The sequence below is a fragment of the Rhinoraja longicauda genome, chromosome 35 (genome assembly GCF_053455715.1).
Source record: "Rhinoraja longicauda isolate Sanriku21f chromosome 35, sRhiLon1.1, whole genome shotgun sequence".
NCBI classification, from domain to species: domain Eukaryota; kingdom Metazoa; phylum Chordata; class Chondrichthyes; order Rajiformes; family Arhynchobatidae; genus Rhinoraja; species Rhinoraja longicauda.
In genome coordinates, this window is record NC_135987.1 from 2,604,001 (window position 1) to 2,628,045 (window position 24,045).

The window sequence follows — 24,045 nt, forward strand, 5'->3', positions numbered from 1 at the left end:
CTACACCTCCTCTCGCTCCTCCTCATCCCCTCTCCTATCCCAACCTCTACCCCTTTTCCCTCCCTTAATCCCCCATCCCCTCTGCCCTCCCTCCCATCCCTACCCCATCTCTCCCCCTTTCCCTTATCCCACCCTACCCTCATTCCCTTTTCCCTTGGCCCCTCCTGCCATTCCCCTCACTCCCCTTCCCCTACCCCGCTCCTACATTCTCCCTCCCTCTCTCCATCTCCTTCCCTCCTCCCTTTTCACCCCCTTCCCCTCACCCCTCCTCCCATTCATCTCCCCCTATCACTCCCCTACCACCTCCTCTCTACCCCCTCCTTGCCTCCCCCACTCTCCCCTGCCCTGGCACAAGGACCCACAGATGCCCCCCACACACAGATGGTGACCCCGGAGTGCAGGAGGATGAGGGGTGATCTTATAGAGATGTACAAAATTGTAGAGAGGAATAGATCGGGTAGATGCACAGAGTCTCTTGCCCAGAGTGGGTGAATCAAGAACCAGAGGACATGGGTTTAAGGTGAGGGGGGAAAAGATGCAAGAAGAACCTGTGGGGCAACTCTTTTACACAAAGGGTGGTGGTGTAAGGAACGAGCTACCTCAGGAGGTAGGTGAGGCAGGGACTATCGGAATGTTTAGACAGGTACATGGATAGGACAGGTGTAGAAGGATATGGGGTGAACGCAGGCAGGTGGGACTAGTGTAGATGGGGTATGTTGGTTGGCGTGGGCGAGTTGGGCCGAAGGGCCTGTTTCCATATTGTGTGACTGTACAGTCCTGTTTGAGATGCAGAGAGTGAACTACCTCCTCTGGGATCTGAGTCTGAAGAAGGGTTTTGACCCGAAACTTCACCCATTCCTTCTCTCCAGAGATGCTGCCTGACCCGCTGAGTTACTCCAGCATTTTGTGATACCTTCGATTTGAACCAGCATCTGCAGTTATTTTCCTACATACCTCCTCTGGGAGCTCGTTCCATAAACCCACCACACCCTGTGTGAAACGTTGCCCCTCAGGATCCTATTAAATCTTTCCCTCTCACATTACCATTCTCTGATTTGCCTGACTTCCTTCTTTGGCCAGCTTTACATGGGAAAGTTTCCATGTTATTATGTAAGATTCATACAGTGTGGAAAGAGGCCCTTCGGCCTGATGTGCCCATGCTGGCCAACATGCTTCCGTGTAAATACCATGTTTATAGGTACAATTTTGAAGGGGATTATAATCGCAACCACCAGTCTTGTGGTATCTCACCCATGGCAACAGTGGTGCAGTGGTAGAGTTGCTGCCTTACAGCGCCAGAGACCCGGCTTTGATCCTGAATACAAGAAGGGTCTTGACCCGAAATGTCACCAATTCCTTCTCTCCAGAGATGCTGCCTGTCCCGCTGAGTTACTCCAGCTTTTGGTGTCTATATGGAGTTGTGCGTTCTCCCCGTGACCAGTGTTTTGTTTCCTCCCACGCTCCAAAGACTTGCAGATTTGTATGTAAATTGGCTTCAGGTAAAATCATAAATCAACCCTCGTGTGTAAGACAGTGCCAGTGTGTGGGGATTGCTGGTTGGCGCTGGCTCGGTGGGCCGAAGGGCCTGTTTCCGCACAGTATCTCTAAACTAAATGAAGAAACAAATATCTTCCTGAAACCTCCTCCCTTGTTTCAATTAGCATCCTGAAACAAATCCCGTCAGGGCCTGGGAGATATCGACCCTAATGTGCACCAACATTTCTAACACCAACAAGGACGCAGCGGTAGAGTTGCTGCCTCACAGCGCCAGAGACCCGGGTTCGATCCTGACTACGGGTGCTGTCTGTACGGAGTTTGTATTTTCTCTCTGTGACCACGTGGGTTTTCTCCAGATGCTCCGGTTTCCTCCCACACTCCAAAGACGAACAGGTTTGTAGGTTAATTGGCTTCTGTAAAAATAGTAAAACTGTCGCTAATGTGTAGGATGATGTTAGTGTGTGGGATCGCTGGTCGGCGCGGACTCGATGGGCCAAAGGGCCTGTTTCCGCGCTGTACCTCTAAGCTAAACTAAAACTGAAACACTTCCTCCTTCACGATGCAGATGGTCTCCAAAACATCCAGTCTCCGTCCTTCACTCCGATGAATACCAATGAGAAATATTAATTTAGGATCTCGCTTATTCTCTGTAGTTCCACATCGAAATTAACCCTTTTGTTCCTGAGGGGAACTACTATTTCCATAGCTACCATCGTGCTTCTAGTTTAGTTTAGTTTAGAGATACAGCATGGAAACAGACCCTTTGTCCCACCGAGTCCGTACCAAACAGCGATCCCCGCATACTAACACTATCCTGCGCACACTAGGGACAATGTTTACATTTATACCAAGCCAATTAACCCATTAACAATATAATACAATACAATATATCTTTATTGTCATTGTACAGGGATACAACGAGATGGGGAATAAGCCTTCCATACGATGCAATAAATTAATTAGCTAATCAGTATAAATTTAGACAACCCAGTGAAACAAAATTAGAAACAGTTTTAAAACAGAATAAAGTGCAAGTAGATCTGTGCCGGATCACTGTGCGATGTGACCATCAGGCTCAGCAGGACCGGTTCATAGCAGCTATGGCCCTGGGGATGAAGCTGTTCCTGAGTCTGGAGGTGCGGGCGTAGAAGGCCTTGTAGCGTCTGCCCGATGGTAGAAGTTCGAACAGACTGTTGCAGGGGTGTGAAGAGTCTTTGTGAATGCCGGTGGCTTTTCTGAGGCATCGTGTGTTGTAGATGCCCTCCAAGGCTGGTAGCTGTGTTCCGATGGTCCTCTGAGCTCTATGGACTACCCGCTGTAGAGCTCTCCTCTCTGCCTCCGTGCAGCTGAGGTACCACACAGGGATGCCATGTGTTAGGATGCTCTCTATGGTGCAGCGGTAGAAGGTCGTCAGCAGCTGTTGGGGTAGACCAGACTTTTTCAGTGTTCTCAGGTAGAACAGTCGTTGCTGTGCCCTCTTGACCAGTGCAGCAGTGTTATTGGACCATGTGAGCTCCTCCGAAATGTGAGTGCCCAGAAACTTGAAGCTGGACACTCTCTCCACACTGTCCCCATTGATAAAGATCGGAGCGTATTCCCCGTTGAGTGATCTACGGAAGGTGATGATCAGCTCCTTGGTCTTGGAGGTGTTTAGGGACAGGTTGTTATCTGAGCACCTGTACGCCTTTGGAATGTGGGAGGAAACCGAAGAACTCAGGAGAAAACCCTCGCAGGTCACGGGGAGAACGTACAAAATCCATACGGAGAGCATCCCGTGGCTGTAAAGCAGTAGTTCCACCGCTGTGCCACTCTGCCACCCGGGTGCTGCCCCGTGCCACCCTGAAATAGAAAGTCTTCTCAACCTGCCCTGCACTTTTCAATGAGCCGTGCACAAACACATCTGTATTTCTCAGTTCTCTTTAGAACTATGTCCTCTACTCGTGATTGTCTCCCTTTGTTCTCCCTACCAAAATGGAGTGCTTCACATTTCTCTCCATTCAATTTTATTTGTCATCTATTGACTCTCCGCCTCTTTTATGTCCATAACAATCCTGCTTCTATGACCATTACAATCCTGCTTCTATGACCATTACAATCCTGATTCTATGACCATTACAATCCTGATTCTACCTCTACCTTTTGTGTTTCTAAAAATAATAGATGTAAATCTAAGTCCTGGTCACAATATAGAGTCATAGAGTGATACAGCGTGGAAACAAGCCCTTTGGCCCAACTTGCCCACAACGGCCAACATGTCCTAGTTACACTAGTCCCACCAGCCTGCAATTGGCCCATTTCCCCTCCAAACCTGTCCTATCCACATACCCGAAAAAAACTGTTTCTTAAACGTTGCGATAGTCCATGTCTCAACTACCTTGTTCCATACACCCACCACCTTTTATGTGAAAAAGTTACCCCTCAGATTCCTATTAAATTTTTTCCCCTTTCCTTTAAACCTATGTCCTCTGGTCCTCGATTCCCCTACTCTGGGCAAGAGACTCTGTGCATCTACCCGATCTATTCCTCTCATGATTTTATAGACCTCTGTAAGATCACCCCTCATCCTCCTGCGCTCCAAGGAATAGAGACCCAGCCTACTCAACCTCTCCCTGTAGCTCACACCCTCGAGTCCTGGCAATATCCTCGTAAATCTTCTCTATATGTTTTCCAGTCCTGATCTCAAGGCTCTGTGCTCTGCCTAGCTCCACTTCAATAAGCATCTTTTGGTCACAGAGACGTACAGAGAGCACAAGAATGTAATGTTGAGGCCGCATTTTGAGTATTGTGAGCAATTGTGGGCCCCATATCTGAGGAAGGATGTGCTGGCTCTGGAGAGGGTCCAGAGGATGTTTACGAGAATGATCCCAGGAATGAGTGGGTGAGCATTTGATGGCACTGGGCCTGTGCTCGCTGGCATTTAGTAGGATGAGGGGGGGACCTCATTGAAGCTTACCGACTAGTGGGAGAGTCTAGGACTAATGGTCTTGGCCTCAGAATCAAAGGATGTTCCTTTAAGGAAGAGATGAGGAGGAATTTCTTTATTGTGGTGAATCAGTGGGATTCTGCCACAGCAGGCTGTGGAGGCCAAGTCAATGAATATTTTTAAGGCAGAAATACATAAGATTCTTGATTAATACGGGTGTCGGGGTAATGGGAGTAAGCAGGAGAATCGGGTTAGGAGGGAGAGATAGATCAGCCATGATTTAATGGTGGAGTAGACATGATGGGCCGAATGGCCTAATTCTGCTCCCATCACATGACCGTTTGAAGTTTAAGAGGCTTCTAGACAGGCACGTGGAAGTGCAGGGAAATGTGGGATATGGATCATGTACAGGCAGATGAGATCAGTTTAATTTGACATCTTGTTTGGCCCAATCATTGTGGGCCAAAGGGCCTGTTCCTGTGCTTACTGTTCTGAGTTCTACGATAAACCCCAGGATTCCATATATTGTTCTAACCAAAGATATGAAGTCCAGAACTGAGGCAAGATGACATGAAGTGATGTTGATGACATTGTGATACCTTCAAGATGACATCATGGTAGCACATGAACAGGCTTTGGTCAAAGTGAAGTCACTGGGCATCAAATCACAGGGTGGCACAGTGGCACAGTGGGTAGGGCAGCTGCCTCACAACGCCAGGGGCACAGGTTCGATCCTGACCTCGACTGCTGCCCATGTTAAGTTTGTACGTTCTCCCTGTGACTGCGTGGGTTTTCTCCGGGTGCTCCAGTTTCCTCCCACACACCAAAGACGTGTAGGTTTGTAGGTTAATTGGTTTCAGTAGAAATTGTAAAATTGGCCCTACTGTGTAGGATAGTGCTGGTGCACAGGGTGATCGCTGGTCAGCGTGGACTTGGTGGGCTGAAGGCCCGTTTCCTCACTGTATCTCTAAAGTCAGTGGTCCCAATATTGTCAGTGGAAAGAAAATACATGCTCACAATCAAGCCATTCGCGTAGTGTAAGAAAATAACTGCAGATGCTGGTACAAATCGAAGGTATTTATTTCACAAAATGCTGGAGTAACTCAACAGGTCAGGCAGCATCTCAGGAGAGAAGGAATGGGTGACATTTCAGGTCGAGCCCCTTCTTCAGACTCAGATCCCAGTTTTTTTCAGGGATCGCAGGCTGGTGGGACTAGTGTAACTAGGACATGTTGGCCGTTGAGCATTGACTTCTCCAATTTTAGATAGTTCCTCTGTCCCTCTCTTCCCCTCCCTCCCCTCCTCCTTCCCAGATCTCCCTCTATCTCCCTGTCTCCACCTATATCCTTCCTTTGTCCCGCCCCCCTGACATCAGTCTGAAGAAAGGTCTCGGCCCGAAACGTCACCCATTCCTTGTCTCCTGAGATGCTGCCTGACCTGCTGAGTTACTCCAGCATTTTGTGAAATCAGGCCATTCACAGTGTTCAGATACATGATGAGGATGTAATGTTTAATGCAAGTTAAAGCCAGTAAAGTCTGATCAAATATAGTCCGAGGGTCATTAAATTAAAAAGGTGGTTTGACACAAACAAATTATCATTAAATTTGAACAAAACAAAGATTATGTTGTTTGGAAATTGTAAAATAAACACTCAGGTACAAATAAGGATAGATGTTGTTGATATAGAAAGAGTATATGAAAATAAATTTCTAGGTGTGATATTAAACCACAAAATCTGCTGGAAGCCTCATATAAAACATGTGCGAGCAAAGCTAAGGAGCATTGCAGTCCTGGGAAGAACAAGGCACATTCTGAATCACAAAGCACTGTACATTGTTTCTTGTCCACTTGTATTGCCAGATCTAAATTACTGTGTGGAGTTGTGGGGTTACACTTACAAAAACACCTTACATCCATTATGCACACTGCAAAAAAGGGCCATAAGGATAGTTAATAATGTGGGATTTCGCAAACACACCAACTCTCTGTTTTTAAAGTCAAGTGCCTCGAAGTTTATGGATCTGGTAGAATTCAACACAGCACAAATAATGTATAAAGCAAGAAATAATTTACTACCAGGTAATGTACAAAAAAATGTTCTTTGACAGGGAGGGTGGTTATAATTTTTTTTTAGATTTTAGAGATACAGCGCAGAAACAGGCCCTTCGGCCCACCGGGTCCGCGCCGCCCAGCGATCCCCGCGCATTAACACTATCCTACACCCACTCTGGACAATTTGCCTAGCCAATTAACTTACAAACGTGTACGTCTTTGGAGTGTGGGAGGAAACCAAAGATCTCGGAGAAAACCCACGCAGGTCACGGGGAGAACGTACAAACTTCGTACAGCCCCTTAGTCAGGATCGAACCTGAGTCTCCGGTGCTGCATTCGCTGTAAGGCAGCAACTCTACCGCTGCGCCACCGTGCCGCCCTTGAGAGGAAAGATTAATTTACAGAACCTTTGTGTTCGTACAACTGTGAAGAGTATGTGTATTTCAATCTGTGGGGAGAAATTGTGGAATGATTTGGATGTGGAACTCAAGCAAAGCACAACCATTACTCAGTTCAAGAAGATGTACAAAAAAAATATTTTCTAGAGGTATAAGAATGAGGAAGGGCTGTGATGACGGTAAAGTTTTAGTTTTTTGACACAATGTGATATTCACGTTGTACATAGAATTTGGATAATTGTTTATAAACTGCATATATGTATGTTTGCGTGTGTGCATATATGTGTATATATGTATGTACGTATGTGGCATTTGTATGGATATATGTATGTATATGTACATCTACGTTATCTCATCATACACATAGATGAGATAAAGTGTTGACTAGTGGAGTAGGGGTAGGGTGTATAAGTATATACTTCCTCCTGCTCCTTTCCGAACATGTAAGATTTAAGTTGTGTTTCTTATGAGAATTTATTCATTGAGTTGTGTACAGGTTTACCGTTCATTTCATCTTATTGTTTATTGTTTTGCTTTTATCTTTTTTTTGTTTTACATGTTCAAAATAAAATATAAACAAACAAACGATAAGGTAGATAGTTCAGGACTAATCTAGTTGTGGTAGGATGGTTCTGTCGCCTGACATAGTGGTACTGTTTTATGTTCAAGGGTCATACCCATGGAATCTTTGGGTTCAAGGCAGGGCCATGGTGATATTGGCTGTTGGTCAATGTCGATAGTTGGGAGCTTGAACTATTCTAGATAACAACACTTCTTGCACCTGGCTTTATTGAGAACAGGAAGCATGGGACAATGGACAAAGTATCAGGATTGCATTTTAAGAGATTGAGTCAAGGTTTCGTTCATCAACCTTTGATACCGAAGTGACACAGTTATACCACTGTTATACCAATACAGATACTGTTATTGATAACGGGAATATTTGACTTTGGACTTCCTCTTCATGGTTTAGTTTAGAGATACAATGCGGAAACAGGCCCTTCGAGTCCGTGCTGACCAGCCTCCCCGCACACTAACACTATCCTACACACACTAGGGACAATTTACAATTTTACTAAAGCCAATTAATCTACAAACCTGCTTGTCTTTGGAGTGTGGGAGGAAACCGGAGCACCCGAAGAAAACTCATGTTGGTCAAGGGGAGAACGTACAAACTCTGTACAGACAGCATCTGTAGTCAGGATCAAACCCAGGTCTCTGGCGATGTGTTTAAATGTCACATGGACAATGTCAAACGGAACAATTAAATTCTTATGATGCGATAGAACTCTATTTATCCCAGGAAGGAAATTGGTCTGCCAAAAGTCATCAAACACAAGATACATGAAAGTGACGAGTGGAAAAGATTGGGGATGTGGAAAGATTGGGGGGTATAGGGGGGGAGTCAGTCTACCCCATGACAGAAGGGGGAGGAGTTGAAGAGTTTGAACAACTCTACCGCTGCGCCACCGTGCCATCAAACAGGTTCCAAACAGGGAATCAATTCCCATAGATTGGTGATGGGGATGTCACAAGGTTGACTTGGCTTAAGGTATTTGAGCTCAGTTTATTGTCACATGTACCGAGGTACAGTGAAAAGCTTTGTTGCTGCATGCTAAACTTGTCAGCGAAAAGACTATATGTGATTACAATCAGGCCGTCCACGGTGTACAGATACAGGATAAAGGGTATCATGTTAAGTGCAAGATAAAGCCCAATGAAGTCCGATTAAAGATAGTCCGAGGGTCTACAAAGAGATAGATGGGAGGACATGACACCTCTCTAGTTGGTGAGTGGATGGTTCAGTTGTCGGCGATCGCTTCGCTGAACACCTGCGCTCGGTTCGCGTTAACCAATCTGATCTCCCGGTGGCTGAGCACTTCAACTCCCCCTCCCAGTCTGACCTTTCTGTCATGGGCCTCCTCCAGTGCCATAGTGAGTCCCACCAGAAATTGGAGGAACAGCACCTCATATTTCACCTGGGTAGCTTGCAGCCCAGCGGTATGAACATTGACTTCTCCAACTTCAGATAGTTCCTCTGTCCCTCTCTTCCCCTCCCCTTTCCAGATCTCCCTCTATCTTCCTGTCTCCACCTATATCCGTCCTTTGTCCCGCCCCCCCTGACATCAGTCTGAAGAAGGGTCTCGACCCGAAACGTCGCCCATTCCTTCTCTCCTGAGATGCTGCCTGACCTACTGAGTTACTCCAGCATTTTGTGAATAAATACCTTTGATTTGTACCAGCATCTGCAGTTATTTTCTTATACGTTCAGTTGTTTGATAGTATTTGGGGAAAAACTGTCCCTGAATCTGGAGTGTATGCGTTTTCACACATCTGCACCTCTTGCCGATACCTCTTGGGAGAGGGGAGAAGAGGGAGTGACCGGGGTGGGACTGGTCCTTGATGATGCTGCTGGCCTTGCCGAGGCAGCGTGAGGTGTAGATGGAGTCAATGGAAGGGAGGTTGGTTGGCAAGGACCCTACTGGCTCTGGTCCTCCTGCATTCAATGCAGCATTTGGGCTCAACAGAGTGTCTGGTTAGGTACCACAGATGGCATTAATGGCCAACCACCTATCAATGGGCATAGCACCCACATATAACCCAACGTAGACCGGCCAGCAGATTTCTTTCATTGAAGAATATCAATGAACAACGTGGGATTTCATGACTATCCATTCTCAAAAGCAAAGAGTGTTCAAATATCACATGGACAATGTCAAACGGAACAATTAAATTCTTACGATGCGATAGAACTTTATTTATCCCAGGAAGGAAATTGGTCAGCCAAAAGTCATCAAACACAAGATACATGAAAGTAAAGTGACGAGTGGAAAAGATTGGGGATGTGGAAAGATTGGGGGGTAGGGGGGGAGTCAGTCTACCCCACAACAGAAGGGGGAGGAGTTGATGAGTTTGATAGCCACAGGGAAGAAGGATCTCCTGTGGCGTTCTGTGCTGCATCTTGGTGGGACCAGTCTGTTGCTGAAGGTGCTCCTCAGGTTGACCAGTGTGTCATGGAGGGGGTGAGCTGTATTGTCCAGGATGCTCCGCAGTTTGAGGAGCATCCTCCCCTCCAAGACCACCTCCAATTCCGCGCCCCCAGGATGGAGCCAGCCTTCCTGATAAGCTTGTTAATCATGTTGCCGTCCACGGCCTTCGCCCTGCTGCCCCGGCACACGACAGCGAAGAAGATGGCGCTGGCTACCATTGATTGGTAGAACATCTGCAGCATCTTACTGTAGACGTTGAAGGAGCGGAGCCTTCTCAAATAGTACAACCAGCTTTGTCCCTTCCTGTACAGGACCTCAGCGTTCCTGGACCAGTCCAGTTTACTGTCCAGGTGCACTCCCAGGTATTTGTATTCCCTGGTAAACTGCACATCCACACCATTGATAGAGACAGGGGACAGGGGTGTTCCTCTCCTCCTAAACTCCACCACCAACTCCTTAGTCTTGTTGGTGTTGAGCTGCAGGTGATTCAGCCCACACCACTCAACAAAGTCGTTGACTACACCTCTGTATTCAGCTTCACTCCCCTCACTGATGCAGCCCACAATTGCAGAGTCATCTGGAAACCTGCAGGTGGCAGGAGTCCGAGTTATATCCGAGGTCCTTGCTACTTGCAGCAGTACTATAAGCCGGTAAACGCAATAGTTCAGTTTAGTTTATGGATACAGTGTGGAAACAGACCTTCTGGCCCACCGAATCCACACTGAACAGCGATCACCCCATACCAACACTATCATACACATTAAGGATCATTTACAATTTTTACTGAAGCCAATTAACATACAAACCTGTATAACTTTGGAGTGTGAGAGGAAACCGGTGCACCCGGAGAAAACCCACGCGGTCACAAGGAGAACGTACAAACTCTGTACAGACAGCACCCATAGTCAGGATTGAACCCGAGTCTCTGGCGATGTAAGGCAACAACTCTACCGCTGCGTTGCCGTTCCGCTGTGACTTGATGTTATCCATGTGTTTACAACTGTACAAGCATAACCATGTTAGCAGCAGGTTCTGTTTTTTTACAGCTGTCTAGAGGTCAATTTTATCCATAGTTAGCATAATCACTCTGTGGTAACCAAACCTCCAAGAGTTTTATAATGAATGGTGTTGATGATGCTCAGGTAATAAGAATATTTATTATCGTCTTTCCCCAAGCTAGTTAGAATGGCATTGAATCAGAACACCCTGCATTCGATGGCTGGAGTCAATGCGTGGCTATTACATGATCTGCACATGATGGAGGTTGGTTTGTGCGATGGTCTGGGCTGCATCCACAATTCTCTGCAATTTCTTGTGGTCTTGGATGGAGCTGTTCCCAAACCAAGCTGTGATGCATCCCGATAAAATGCTTTCTACGGCACATAGAAGTTGGTGAGGGTTTTTTTGTGGATATGCCAAACTCCATAAGCCAACTGGCTGAGCTAACGTAGAACTGGTGTTCAATTGTACTTTTTTGTTACGTTTACCAAATTTCAGTGAAATTCTGTTTCTATATACTGTTCAGTCTACTATACATTAGGCACAATCATACTAAGTATAAGTGTGTATGATAATAGACCATACTTGGGTTCAATTTTTCAAAGTCGATTAGCCTACAAACCTGTACGGCTTTGGAGTGTGGGAGGAAACCGGAGCATCCGGAGAAAACCCACGCAGGTCACAGGGAGAACATATAAACTCCGTTGCAACAGCACCCTTAGTAAGGATCGAGCGCGGCTCTGGCATTGTAAGGCAGCAACTCTACCACTGTGCCTGGATGTTCCTGAATATGCTGTCACTGCATTGTAACCATCTACCCCTAATCTGGACCTTACCAGCAGAGCACTGGTTTGGTTTCTCTGTGTCTCCTTTCACTGTGAGCAGGTTATGTTTGGAGGCTGCCCGTGTTATTGAGAGTGGTACAGCGTTCAGGTTGCTGCGTTAGAGCGCCAGAGGCCTGCGTGGGTTTTCTCTGCGCTGCTCCGGTTTCCTCCCACACTCCCAGGACCTACAGGTTTGAGGGCTAATTTAGTTTAGTTTAGTTTAGAGATACAGCGCCGAAACAGCCCTTTCGGCTCACCGAGTCCACGTCGACCAATGATTCCCTCACACTAACACCATCCTACACACACTAGGGACAATATTTACATTTTCCAAGCCAATTAACCTACAAACCTGCACGTCTTTGGAGTGTGGGAGGAAACCGAAGATCTCGGAGAAAACCCAGGGCTTGATATAATTGAAAATTGTCCCTGGTATACGTGATATAATGTTAATGTGCGGGAGTCGCTGGTTGGGGCGTATGCGGTGGGATGGAGGGCCTGTTTCTGCGCTGTATCTCTAAAACCAAACTAAGCAGAGGGGACTGGCGAATGGAGGGACCAGCCCATTGGAAATGGGCTCCAAAGCACCACCTGGTGGAGGACCATGTTGACTGTAGAGCCAGGACACATTGCTTGAATCACACCATATTCCACACTCTAATCAGAAGACAAGCACCTGAACCTCAATTTTTCTCTCTCTCATCGTACGCTGCACAGTTTCCTGAGTCCCTGCAGCTTTATCAGTTTAGTTTAAGAAAATAACTGCAGATGCTGGTACAAATCGAAGGTATTTATTCACGAAATGCTGGAGTAACTCAGCAGGTCAGGCAGCATCTCAGGAGAGAAGGAATGGGTGATGTTTCGGGTCGAGACCCTTCTTCTTCTGAAGAAGGGTCTCAACCCAAAACGTCACCCATTCCTTCTCTCCTGAGATGCTGCCTGCCCTGCTGAGTTACTCCAGCATTTTGTGAATAAATATCAGTTTAGTTTAGTTTAGAGATACAGCACGGAAACAGGCCCTTCTGCCCACCGAGTCTGCGCCGACCAGCGATCACCATCTACACACTAGGGCACAATTTACAATTTTACCAGGCCAATTAACCTACGTCTTTGGAGTGTGGGAGGAAATCGGAGCACCCGGAGAAAAACCCACGCGGTCACGGGGAGAACGTACAAACTCCGTACAGACAGCACCCACAGTCAGGATGGGACCCGGGTCTCTGGCGCTGTGAGGCAGCAACTCTACCGCTGCGCCACCGTGCCATCAGTCTTTATTTGACATTTTGAGCATTTTCTAGATTTTGCTTTTCAAAGCTCACTCATAGAGTTGTATAGTCATACAGCACAGAAGCAGGCCATGTGGCCCACAATGTCTGTGCCAACCATTGAGGGTATGAGTGAAGGTCTTGCTCAAGTGGATTGGAGCAGGTTGTTTGAGGGGAAAGGAACATCCGCCAAGTGGGATGTTGACAAGATCTCAGGATATCCACGTCCCTGTGAGAGTGAAAGGAAAGGCAGGCAAACGTAAGGAAGCTTGGCTGACGAGGGAAATTGAGGCATTGGTCAGAATAAGAAGGATGACAGGTATAGGTTGCTGGGATCAAGTGTATCCCTGGAGGCGTGTCGAGAACTAAGAAGCAAACTAAAAAAGGAAATTAGAAGGGCAAAAAGGGGCCAGGAGATAGCTTTGGCAGTTAGCATTAATGACAATTCCAAGAGATTTTATAAATACATAAGGGGGAAAAGGATGACTAGAGAGAGAGTCGGTCCTCTCAGGAATCAAAACGGTCAATTCAGTGTGGAGCCACAGGAGATGGGCAAGGTCCTCAATTAGTATTTACCGAGGAGAGAGACAGGCGGGTGGAGGAACTTGGGGCAGTCAATGGAAGTGTTTTGAGAGCAGTCAGTTACGGCCGAAGAGGTGCTGAAGGTACTATCGTGTATGAAGGTGGATAAATCTCCAGGGCCTGATCAGATATATCCGAGGATATTGTGAGAAACCAGAGAGGAAATTGCGGGAGCCCTGGTTGAAATTTACGAGTCGTCTTTAAATACAGGAGAGGTGCCGGAAGACTGGAGGGTGGCAAATGTTGTGCCTCTTTTCAAGAAGGGCTGCAGGGAAAATGCTGGGAACTATAGGCCGGTGAGCTTAACATCTGTAGTTGGTAGGTTACTGGAGCGTATTCTGAGGGATAGGTTACACAGGCATTTAGAAGGGCAAGGGCTGATTAAGGATAGTCAGCATGGTTTTGTACGTGGGAGGTCATGTCTCACAAATCTTTTTGAGTATTTTGAAGACGTGACCAAAAAGGTTGATGAGGGCAGAGCTGTAGATGTCGTGTACATGGACTTCAGCAAATCATTCGACAAGGTTCCGCATGGCAGGCTGCTCTGGAAGGTTAGACCGCCTGGGATCCAAGGAGAGATAGCTGAATGGATAGAAAATTGGCTTCATGGAAGGAAGCAGAGGGTGATGGTGGAAGGTTGCTTCTCGGACTGGAGGCCTGTGACTAGTGGTGTGCCTCAGGGTTCGGTGCTGGGCCAGTTACTGTTTGTCATCTACATCAATGATTTGGATGAGAACATACAGGGCAAGTTTGCTGATGATACAAAAGTGGGTGGTTTTGCAGATAGTGAAGATGGTTGTGAAAAATGGCAGTAGGATCTTGAACGATTGGCCAGGTGGGCTGAGGAATGGTTGATGGAATTTAATACAGAGAAATGCGACCTGTCGCAATTTGGAAGGTATAACATAGACAGACCTACACAGTGAATGGTAGGCCTCTGGGGCGTGTTGTAGAGCAAAGGGGTCTAGGAGTACAGGTGCATGGTTCTTTGAAGGTGAAATCACAGGTAGATTGGGTGGTCAAAAAGGCTTTCGGCATATTGGCCTTCATCAGTCAGAGTATTGAGTATAGAAGTTGGGAGGTCATGATGCAGTTGTGTAATACATTGGTGGGGCCACATTTAGGAAAGATGTTGCCAAGCTGGAAAGGGTACAGAGAAGATTTACAAGGATGTTGCCAGGACTAGAGGGAGAGGTTGAGTAGGGTGGGACTCTATTCCTTGGAGTGCAGGAGGATGAGGGGTGAACTTATAGAGCTTTATAAAATCTTGAGAGGAGTAGATCGGGTAGATGCACAGAGTCTTGCCCAGAGTAGGGGAATCAAGGACAAGAGGACATAGGTTTAAGATGAAGGGGAAAATATTTAATAGGAATCTGAGGGGTAACTTTTTCACACAGAGGGTGGTGGGTTAAAGGAACAAGCTGCCTAAGGAGGCAGTTGAGGCATGGACAATCCCAATATTTAAGAACCAGTTAGACAGGTATATGGATTGGACAGGTTTGAAGGGATATGTTGGGACTTGTGTAGTTGAGACATGTATGGACAGGTTGGGCTGAAGGGCCTGTTTCCATGCTGTATCACTCTATGACCATGATGCAAAATTAAACAAATCCCTTCAGCCTGCATGTGATCCATATCCCTCCATGCCCTGTATACTCATGTGCTCATCTCAATGCCTCATAAATGCCTCTTATCTCTGACTCCACCACCCCTGACAGTGCTGTTGCAGGCACCCATTGCCTTCCATGTCGATGCAGACTCTGTGGGCTGCGCGGCCTTTATCCGCGCTGTATCTCTAAAGTCTCAAGTCAGACCACATCAACTCTTGAGCTAAAATAATTCTCCTCATGCTTCTGATTTTGTTGCTAATCATCTTGATCTGCTTCCTCTGGTCATCCAGCCTTATTTCTCTCAAATCTCTGCAGGATTTTCGTCACCTCTGTTAAACCATCCCATGGTGGAAGCCCAAGCCTAACCCCGCAGTCAACTAGATTCTTACCATTTTTAGGTAACTGCAAAACCCTCCCCCCTCCGTGCCCCACCTGAACTCGCACCCATTTCTCCCTCTCCCTACCACGCACATTCCTTCCTCTAGCTTCACAATTTGCAACTCTTCAATCCTTTTGTCTCATAGCTTGCGTCTTTTAATCTTTACTTTAGAGATACAGTGTGGAAACAGGCCCTTCGACCAGCCAGCGATCACTCCGTATACTAGCACTAACCTGCGTACGAGGGACAATTTTACAATTTACAGAGGGCCAATTAACTTACAAAGTGGGAGCACCCAGAGAAAACCCGCAGTCACGGAGAGAATATGCAAACTTAGTACCGACAGCACCCGTAATCAGGATGGAACCTGGGTCTCTGGCGCTGTAAGGCAGCAACTCTACCGCTGCACTACTGCACCTCTACTGGCCTTTGTCCACCATCTACCAATGAAAAAACCATCCTCACCTGTATCTACCATCCTCACCTGTATCTACCATCCTCACCTGTATCTACCATCCTCACCTGTATCTACCTATTACTTAACAGGTTTTGTCCTGTCCCTCCTTTCTTCCCCCACCACCCACCAGTCTAAAGAAAGGCCTCGAAACGTCACCTATCCATGTTCTCCTGAGATGCTGCCTGACCCGCTGAGTTACTCCAGCACTCTGTGAAACGTCACCTATCCATGTTCTCCACAGATGCTGCCTGACCCGCTGAGTTACTCCAGCACTCTGTGAAACGTCACCCATTCCTTCTCTCCAGTGATGCTGCCTGACCCGCTGTTATTCCAGCACTCTGTGAAACGTCACCTATCCATGTTCTCCTGTGATGCTGCCTGACCTGCTGAGTTACTCCAGCACTCTGTGAAACGTCACCTATCAATGTTCTCCACAGATGCTGCCTGACCCGCTGAGTTACTCCAGCACTCTGTGAAACGTCACCTATCCATGTTCTCCTGTGATGCTGCCTGACCTGCTGAGTTACTCCAGCACTCTGTGAAACGTCACCTATCAATGTTCTCCACAGATGCTGCCTGACCCGCTGAGTTACTCCAGCACTCTGTGAAACGTCACCTATCCATGTTCTCCAGTGATGCTGCCTGACCCGCTGAGTTATTCCAGCACTCTGTGAAACGTCACCTATCCATGTTCTCCTGTGATGCTGACTGACCCGCTGAGTTACTCCAGCACTTTGTGAAACGTCACCTATCAATGTTCTCCACAGATGCTGCCTGACCCGCTGAGTTATTCCAGCACTCTGTGAAACGTCACCTATCCATGTTCTCCTGTGATGCTGCCTGACCCGCTGAGTTACTCCAGCACTCTGTGAAACGTCACCTATCCATGTTCTCCAGTGATGCTGCCTGACCCGCTGAGTTACTCCAGCACTTGGTGTAAACCAGGATCTGCAGTTCCCCGTATCTACAGATTCTCATCCCTCATATAATTCTGGGAGATTGTTCTGAATCCACCTCAAAACAGTTCATGCTGCTATTCAGCTAGCCTCTGCCCCATTACTATGCAAAGCTTCCTGTTCTAGTATTGCATCAGTCCTCTTGCAAAGAGTCATAGAGCATTGAAACAGAACCTTCGGCCCAACTTGCCCACGCCGACCAACATGCCCTATCTACACTAGTCTCACTTGCCTGCATTTGGCCCATATCCATCTAAACCTATCCCATCCACGTACTTTTCCAAATGTTTTTTAAACTTTGTGATAGTCCCAGCCTCAACTACCTCCTCCGGTGGCTCATTCCATACACCCACCACCCTTTGTGTGAAAAAGTTACTCCTCAGATTCCTGTTAAATCTTCTCCCCCTCACCTTAAACCTATCTCTTCCGCTTCTCGATTCCTCTACTCTGGGCAAGAGACACTGTATGTCTACCCGATCTATTCCTCTCATGATTTTGTACACCTCTATAGGATCACCCCTCATCCTCCTGCGCTCCAAGGAATAGAGTCCGTGCTGCTCAACCTCTCCCTATAACTCATGCCACCAAGTCCTGGCAACATCCTCGTAAATCGTCTCTGCACCCTTTATAGCTTGACAACATCTTTCTTATAACAGGGTGACCAAAACTGAACACAATACTCTAAATGTGGCCTCACCAACGTCTTCAGTCTGAAGAAGGGTCTCGACCCGAAACGTCACCCATTCCTTCTCTCCCGAGATGCTGCCTGACCCACTGAGTTACTCCAGCATTTTGTGTCTACCTTCGATTTAAACCAGCTTCTGCAGTTTTTTTTCTTATACGGTATATCCGCAATATTCCTACTGGTTGGCGGGAATGCAGGTTTGAGGTTCCAGTCAGGGGGAGGGATGGAAAGAAGAAAAGGGAAAGGTTCGTGAGCGGTGGTCGCAGAAGAGTTTGAATGGCCAAAATGTGTATATGAGAGGGAGGAGAGAAAAACATGAACAATAGCAATGATATCTCGGCTGCAAGAGAGCAGGAACCGACAAAGGGGCTGAAGGGCCTGCTAACCTTAAAAAGGGAGATACAGAGAATGAGAGAATGTTATTATACAACCTGTCTCAACCACCTCCACTGGCAGCTCATTCCACACACCCACCCACCTCATTCCACACACCCACACACCTCATTCCACACACCCACCCACCTCATTCCACACACCCACCCACCTCATTCCACACACCCACCCACCTCATTCCACGCACCCACCCACCTCATTCCACACACCCACCCACCTCATTCCACACACCCACCCACCTCAGTGAAAAGGTTGCCCCTCAGGTTCCTATTAAAACTTTCCCCTCTCACCTAAAACCTATAAGATCACCCCACCTTCTCCTGCCCTCCAAGGAATAAAGCCCTAGCCTGCCCAACTTCTCCCTATAGTTCAGGCCCTGGCCACATCCTCATAAATATTCTTTGTTATTTAAGACTCCACTAATTTTTGTGTCATATCTCTCATCCGTTATTCGAAACATTGGTCCCAGAACCAATCCCTGCATTGTACCACTTAGAAGCATAGTCGTACAAGTGTGGAAACAGGCTCTTTGGCCCAACTTGCCCACACTGACCAACATGTCCTCTCCACACCAGTCCCACCTGCCTGAGTTTGGCCCATGTCTTAAACTTGTCCTATCCATGTACCTGTCTAATTGTTCCTTAAACGTTGCAATACTCCCTGCCTCAACCACCTCCTCCGGTAGCTTGTTCTTTGGGTGAACAGTTACTATACACCTACTACCCTTTGTGTAAAAAGTTGCCCCTCAGTTCCTATTAAATTCTTCCACCCTCACCTTAAACCTATGTCCTCTGGTTTTTGATTCCTCTACTCTGGGCAAGAGACTGCATCCACCCGATCTATTTTTTGCTTGATTTTATACACCTCTCCAAATTTGAGGAAGGATATTCTTGCTATGGAGGGCGTGCAGCGTAGGTTCACTAGATTAATTCCCGGAATGGCGGGACTGTCGTATGTTGAAAGGCTGGAGCGATTGGGCTTGTATACACTGGAATTTAGAAGGATGAGGGGGGATCTTATTGAAACATATAAGATAATTAGGGGATTGGACACATTAGAGGCAGATAACATGTTCCCAATGTTGGGGGAGTCCAGAACAAGGGGCCACAGTTTGAGAATAAGGGGTAGGCCATTTAGAACGGAGATGAGGAAGAACTTTTTCAGTCAGAGGGTGGTGAAGGTGTGGAATTCTCTGCCTCAGAAGGCAGTGGAGGCCAGTTCGTTGGATGCTTTCAAGAGAGAGCTGGATAGAGCTCTTAAGGATAGCGGAGTGAGGGGGTATGGGGAGAAGGCAGGAACGGGGTACTGATTGATCGTGATCAGCCATGATCGCATTGAATGGCGGTGCTGTTCTCCTGCACCTATTGTCTATTGTCTATTGTCTATTGTCTATCATCCCTCATCCTCCTGCACTCCAAGGAATAAAGTCCTAGCCTGCTCAACCTCTCCCTGTAACTCAGCCTCTTGGGTCCTGGCACCATCCTCATAAACATTCTTTCTTTAAACGCCGCAAATTTCCGTGTCATTTCTCTCGTATTATTAGAAACATTGATCCCAGAACCAATTGTACCAGTATTGTACCAGTTGTAACAGACTCCCAATTAGAAAAACTCATCAAACTCCCCTGTCTCCTATCACCAAGCTAACATCTGGTCTAGTTAGTCATCTTGCATCAGAACCCTGGGGTGTCTTGGCTTTCTGGACCAGTTTACCAGTCGGAATCTTGTCAAAAGGTTTACTAATGTTCAAGTGTATCATGCCAAGTGTAATGGGAAGGCAGGAGAATGGGGATGGGAGGGAGAGATAGCTCAGTCATGATTGAATGGTGGAGTAGATGTGATGGGCCGAATGGCCTAATCCTACTATTCCTTATGGCCTACCACTATGCCTTGGTTGATCTTCCTAGATGCCTCCTCACCAACTCAGAATGTGGAAACAAAGAGCTGCGGATGCTGGTTTATACCAAAGATACACACAAAACGTTGGAGTAACTCAGTGGGTCAGGCAGCATCTCTGGAGAAAAAGGATGGGAGAAAAAAAGATGCTTCTGAAGAAGGATCCCGACCTGAAACGTCACCCATCGTTATTCTCCAGAGATAAGCCACACGCAGATTGAAGGAGCAGCGCGTCATATTTTGCATGGGCAGCTTACAACCCAGCGGTACGAACATGCATATCTCTAAGTTCAAGTAACCCCTGCATTCCCTGCCCTTTCCCCCTCTCCCACCCTGGTTGTCCTACCAGTTCCACTGATGGCATCCTTGTATCCCTCTCATTAGTACGCCTTCCCCAGCCAACAATGGGCCATTATGGACTCCACCCTACTTGATGTCATGTGTTGCCAGCCCCGATTTGTTCTGGCCATGTCTTGCCTCCAGTTTATCCCCCTCCCCCTGCCGCCACCTCTACTTTCAGTCTGAAGAAGGGTCCCGACCGGAAACGTCACCAATTTTTTTTCTCCAGAGGTGCTGCCTGACCGCTGAGTTACTCCAGCACTACGTGTCTATCTTCGGTGTAAACCGGCATCTGCAGTTCCTTCCTCTACAATCAGCCCAAACTCAAACTAACAAACACTCTGATCAATCTAAATAGCACATTCGATCCTGTTGCATTCATAGAAATGCATTAGATACAGATACCAAAGGATGTAAAACCATGATATGGATGGCATCGAAATACAGAATAGCCACGATCTTATGGGACAATGGAATGGGCAAGAAGGAACAAAAAATGGTGCACTTTTTGGGGACCGAGGAGAGGTGAATGATGTTGAGAAAGTCAAGAGATAGCAGGAGAGACGATTAGCACCAAAAGGGATTGGGAGATCCCAGAAATGTAATCTCTAAGCAATTCACAAGGGCAAGAAGATGGAATACATAGAGTTACTCCAGCACTTTGTTACTATGCTGCCTGACCCGCTGTTATTCTAGCACCTTGTGACTAGGCCGCCTGACCTACTGAGTTACTCCAGCACTTTGTTACTATGCCGCCTGACCCGCTGAGTTACTCCGGCACTTTGTGTCTATCCTTAAAAACTCAATCAGATTACGTTCTCCACGTGGGTTTTCTCCCATACTCCAAAGACGTGCAGGTTTATAGGTTGATTGGCTTCGGTAAAAATTGTAAATTGCCCCTGGTATGTAGGATATTGTTAGTGTTTGGATTGATCACTGGTCGGCAGGGACTTGGTGGGGTACTGGTAGATGCTCCCATACTTGGTTATAGCTACGGTGTGCAGGAAAGAAAACTGGTTCAAATCGAAGGTAGACACAAAATGCTGGAGCAACTCAGCGGGTCAGGCAGCATCTCTGGAGAGAAGGAATGGGTGATGTTTCGGGTCGACACCCTTCTTCAGACTGATGTCAGGGGAGGGGGGTGGGACAAAAATAGGATGTAGTAGGAGACAGGAAGACTAGCGGGGGAACTGGGAAGGGGGAGGGGAAAGAGAGGGACAGAGGAACTATCTGAAATTAGAGGTCAATGTTCATACCGCTGGGGTGTAAACTGCCCAGGCGAAATATGAGATTGTGTTCCTCCAATTTGCGCTGGGCACTCACTCTGACAATGGAGGGGGGCCAGGACAGAAAGGTCAGATTGGGAATGGGAGGGGGAGTTGAAGTGCTGCGCCACCGGGAGATCAGGTTGGTTAAGGCGGACTGAGCGGAGGAGTTGAGCGAAACGTTCGAGGAACAGCATCTCATATTTCGCTTGGGCAGTTTACACCCCAGCGGTATGAACATTGACTTCTCTAACTTCAGAGAGTTCCTCTGTCCCTCTTTCCCCTCCCCTTCCCAGTTCTCCCACTAGTCTTCCTGTCTCCTACTACATCCTATCTTTGTCCCGGTCCCTCCCCTGACATCAGTCTGAAGAAGGGCCACGACCCGAAACGTACCTTCTCTCCTGAGATGCTGCCTGACCCACTGAGTTACTCCAGTGTTTTGTGTCTACCTTCGGTTATAGCGTACAATCGGCAATAAGGAACACCATCTGTATAATCTGTTATAACAAAGGTTTACTGTATCTCCATCCTACTCCACCCACATTACCTTCTTCCCACTCCCCAATCTCTACCTGTCCTACCCCTTTCCTCCGCCCCTCCCTCTACTCTTCTCCCCTATCGTCTTCTCCTCTCCCTCCTCTCACCATCCTAATTTCTCCATCCTGTTCTTTCATCCTCCCCTCCTCTTCCCCCACTTACAACCCCCCCAACCTTTCCCCATTTCTCTCAACCTTTTCCATGCTGTTTAACCTCCTTCCGGTTTTTTCTCCCCCTCCCCACCTCGTTATCACTCTCATTCCCCGTCACCACCTCCTTCACTCCCTTTCCTCAATCCTATTTCTGCCCTTCCTTCTACACCACCTTCCCCCCCTTATCCCTCCCATTTCTCTCGTCCCACCTGCATTCCTCTTTTCTCCCCATCGTATCTCCCTCACAACTAGATTTAGATTGTGTCTACCTTAGATTGAGATTTAGTTGGTTAGATTGAGCTCTTCAGGCTAAGGGAATAAAAGGATATGGGGAAAAAGCCGGAACAGGGTGCTGAGTTTGGATGATCGGCCATGATCATACTGAATGGCAGTGCTGGCTCGAAGGGTCTACTCCTGCACCTACTTTCTATGTAACTCACACTCCTCTCACTCTTACCCCTTCCCTGCCCTCAATCATCTCCCCTCCCTTCACTCACCCCTTACAACTCCCTTCACTCACCCCTCTCCTCTTCCCCACACCCCTCCCCTCACACCTTTCCCTCAACCTAACTCCCTGCCCTCTTCTCCATTTACCCTCTCCAACCCTTCCTCCACTCCAACCCCTCCCTTCCCTCATCTCCCTCAGACCCCCTTCCCATCCCTCGATACTCTTCCTCTCCCCTCCCACAAACATTCCCTCACCCCCCCCACCGCCTCCCTCTCGCACCCCCACACTTCCCGTCCCCAGCCTCTCCCCCTTCCTCTTACCCCTCCATCATTCCTCACTCCTCCCCACTCATATTCCTCTCCCTCACTCCTCTCTCCCTCCTCTCCCCCATAAACTGCCCTCATCCCCACACTCCTTGTCTTTCCCTCGCACTCCTCTCCCCCTCACACTCTCTCTCCCCCCACACTCCCCTCCCCCTCACACTCCTCACCCTCTCTCCCCCCCTCACATTCCTCACCCTCTCTCCCCCCCACTCTCCCCACCTCACACTCCTCTCTCCCACCTCACACTCCACCTCATACTCACCCACCTCTCCCCCACCTCACACTCCTCTCGCCCTCACACACCCCCACTACACTCTCCCCCCCTCACCCTCTCCCCTCTCTCCCTCCCCGCGGTGCACGCTGGGCTGGGCTGGGCCGGGCCCGCCATCTTCCCGCCGCCGTGATGCCGGGATCGCCGCCGGGCCACACCCACACCCACACCCACAGCCGGCCCCCAGCGCCACCCCCGGCCCCGCCACCACCACCACCACAGGCCCGGGCCACACCCACACCCACAGCCGGCCCGGCCCCCAGCGCCACTCACCGCCAGCACTACAGGCCCCGGCCCGCAGCCACGCCGCCGACTGGACGGACCGTCCGTCCGACAGACTGACTGGCGGGAGCGGGGAGAGCGGCTGAGCCCGAGTTGCCGGGGGGGAGGGAGGAGGAGGAGGAGGAGGAGAGCGGGAGGAGCCGCGGCCGGACGGGCCGAGTGGGAGCTGCAGCCGCCAGCGGGGGCGGGGGAGGGGGAGGGAGCGGCGCCATGGCGGGCCGGGAGAGGAAGATGCCCACCGCCGAGCGGGTGGTCAAGGGTGAGTGTGGGTGGGGGGGGGGGAGGGAGCGCCCTGCCGGGGGGGGAGAGGGAGGGAGCGCCCTGCCGGGGGGGAAGAGGGAGGGAGCGCCCTGCCGGGGGGGGGGAGAGAGGGAGGGAGCGCCCTGCCGGGGGGGGGGAGAGAGGGAGGGAGCGCCCTGCCGGGGGGGGGGGGGGGGAGAGGGAGGGAGCGCCCTGCCGGGGGGGGAGAGAGGGAGGGAGCGCCCTGCCAGGGGGGGGGGGGGAGGGAGGGAGCGCCCTGCC

The 24,045-nt window shown here is 48.6% G+C and overlaps 2 protein-coding genes across 5 annotated transcripts in view; one reads left to right on the plus strand and one right to left on the minus strand.

Moving 5' to 3' along the window:
• pik3ap1 (phosphoinositide-3-kinase adaptor protein 1) overlaps window positions 1-23,564 on the minus strand; it is a 148,977-nt gene extending 125,413 nt beyond the window's left edge. The window contains exon 1 of the mRNA XM_078428477.1: window positions 23,515-23,564. The gene's annotated coding sequence lies outside the window, so the exon portion shown is untranslated. The remainder of the gene's footprint in view (window positions 1-23,514) is intronic.
• LOC144610023 (serine/threonine-protein phosphatase 2B catalytic subunit beta isoform) overlaps window positions 23,336-24,045 on the plus strand; it is a 99,740-nt gene continuing 99,030 nt past the window's right edge. For 3 of the 4 annotated variants that reach the window (XM_078428478.1, XM_078428481.1, XM_078428480.1), the window contains exon 1: window positions 23,336-23,782. In XM_078428478.1, coding sequence (XP_078284604.1) covers window positions 23,734-23,782 — 49 coding nt within the window. In that variant the 5' untranslated portion in view covers window positions 23,336-23,733. The remainder of the gene's footprint in view (window positions 23,783-24,045) is intronic. The other variant, XM_078428479.1, reaches the window with a different exon arrangement.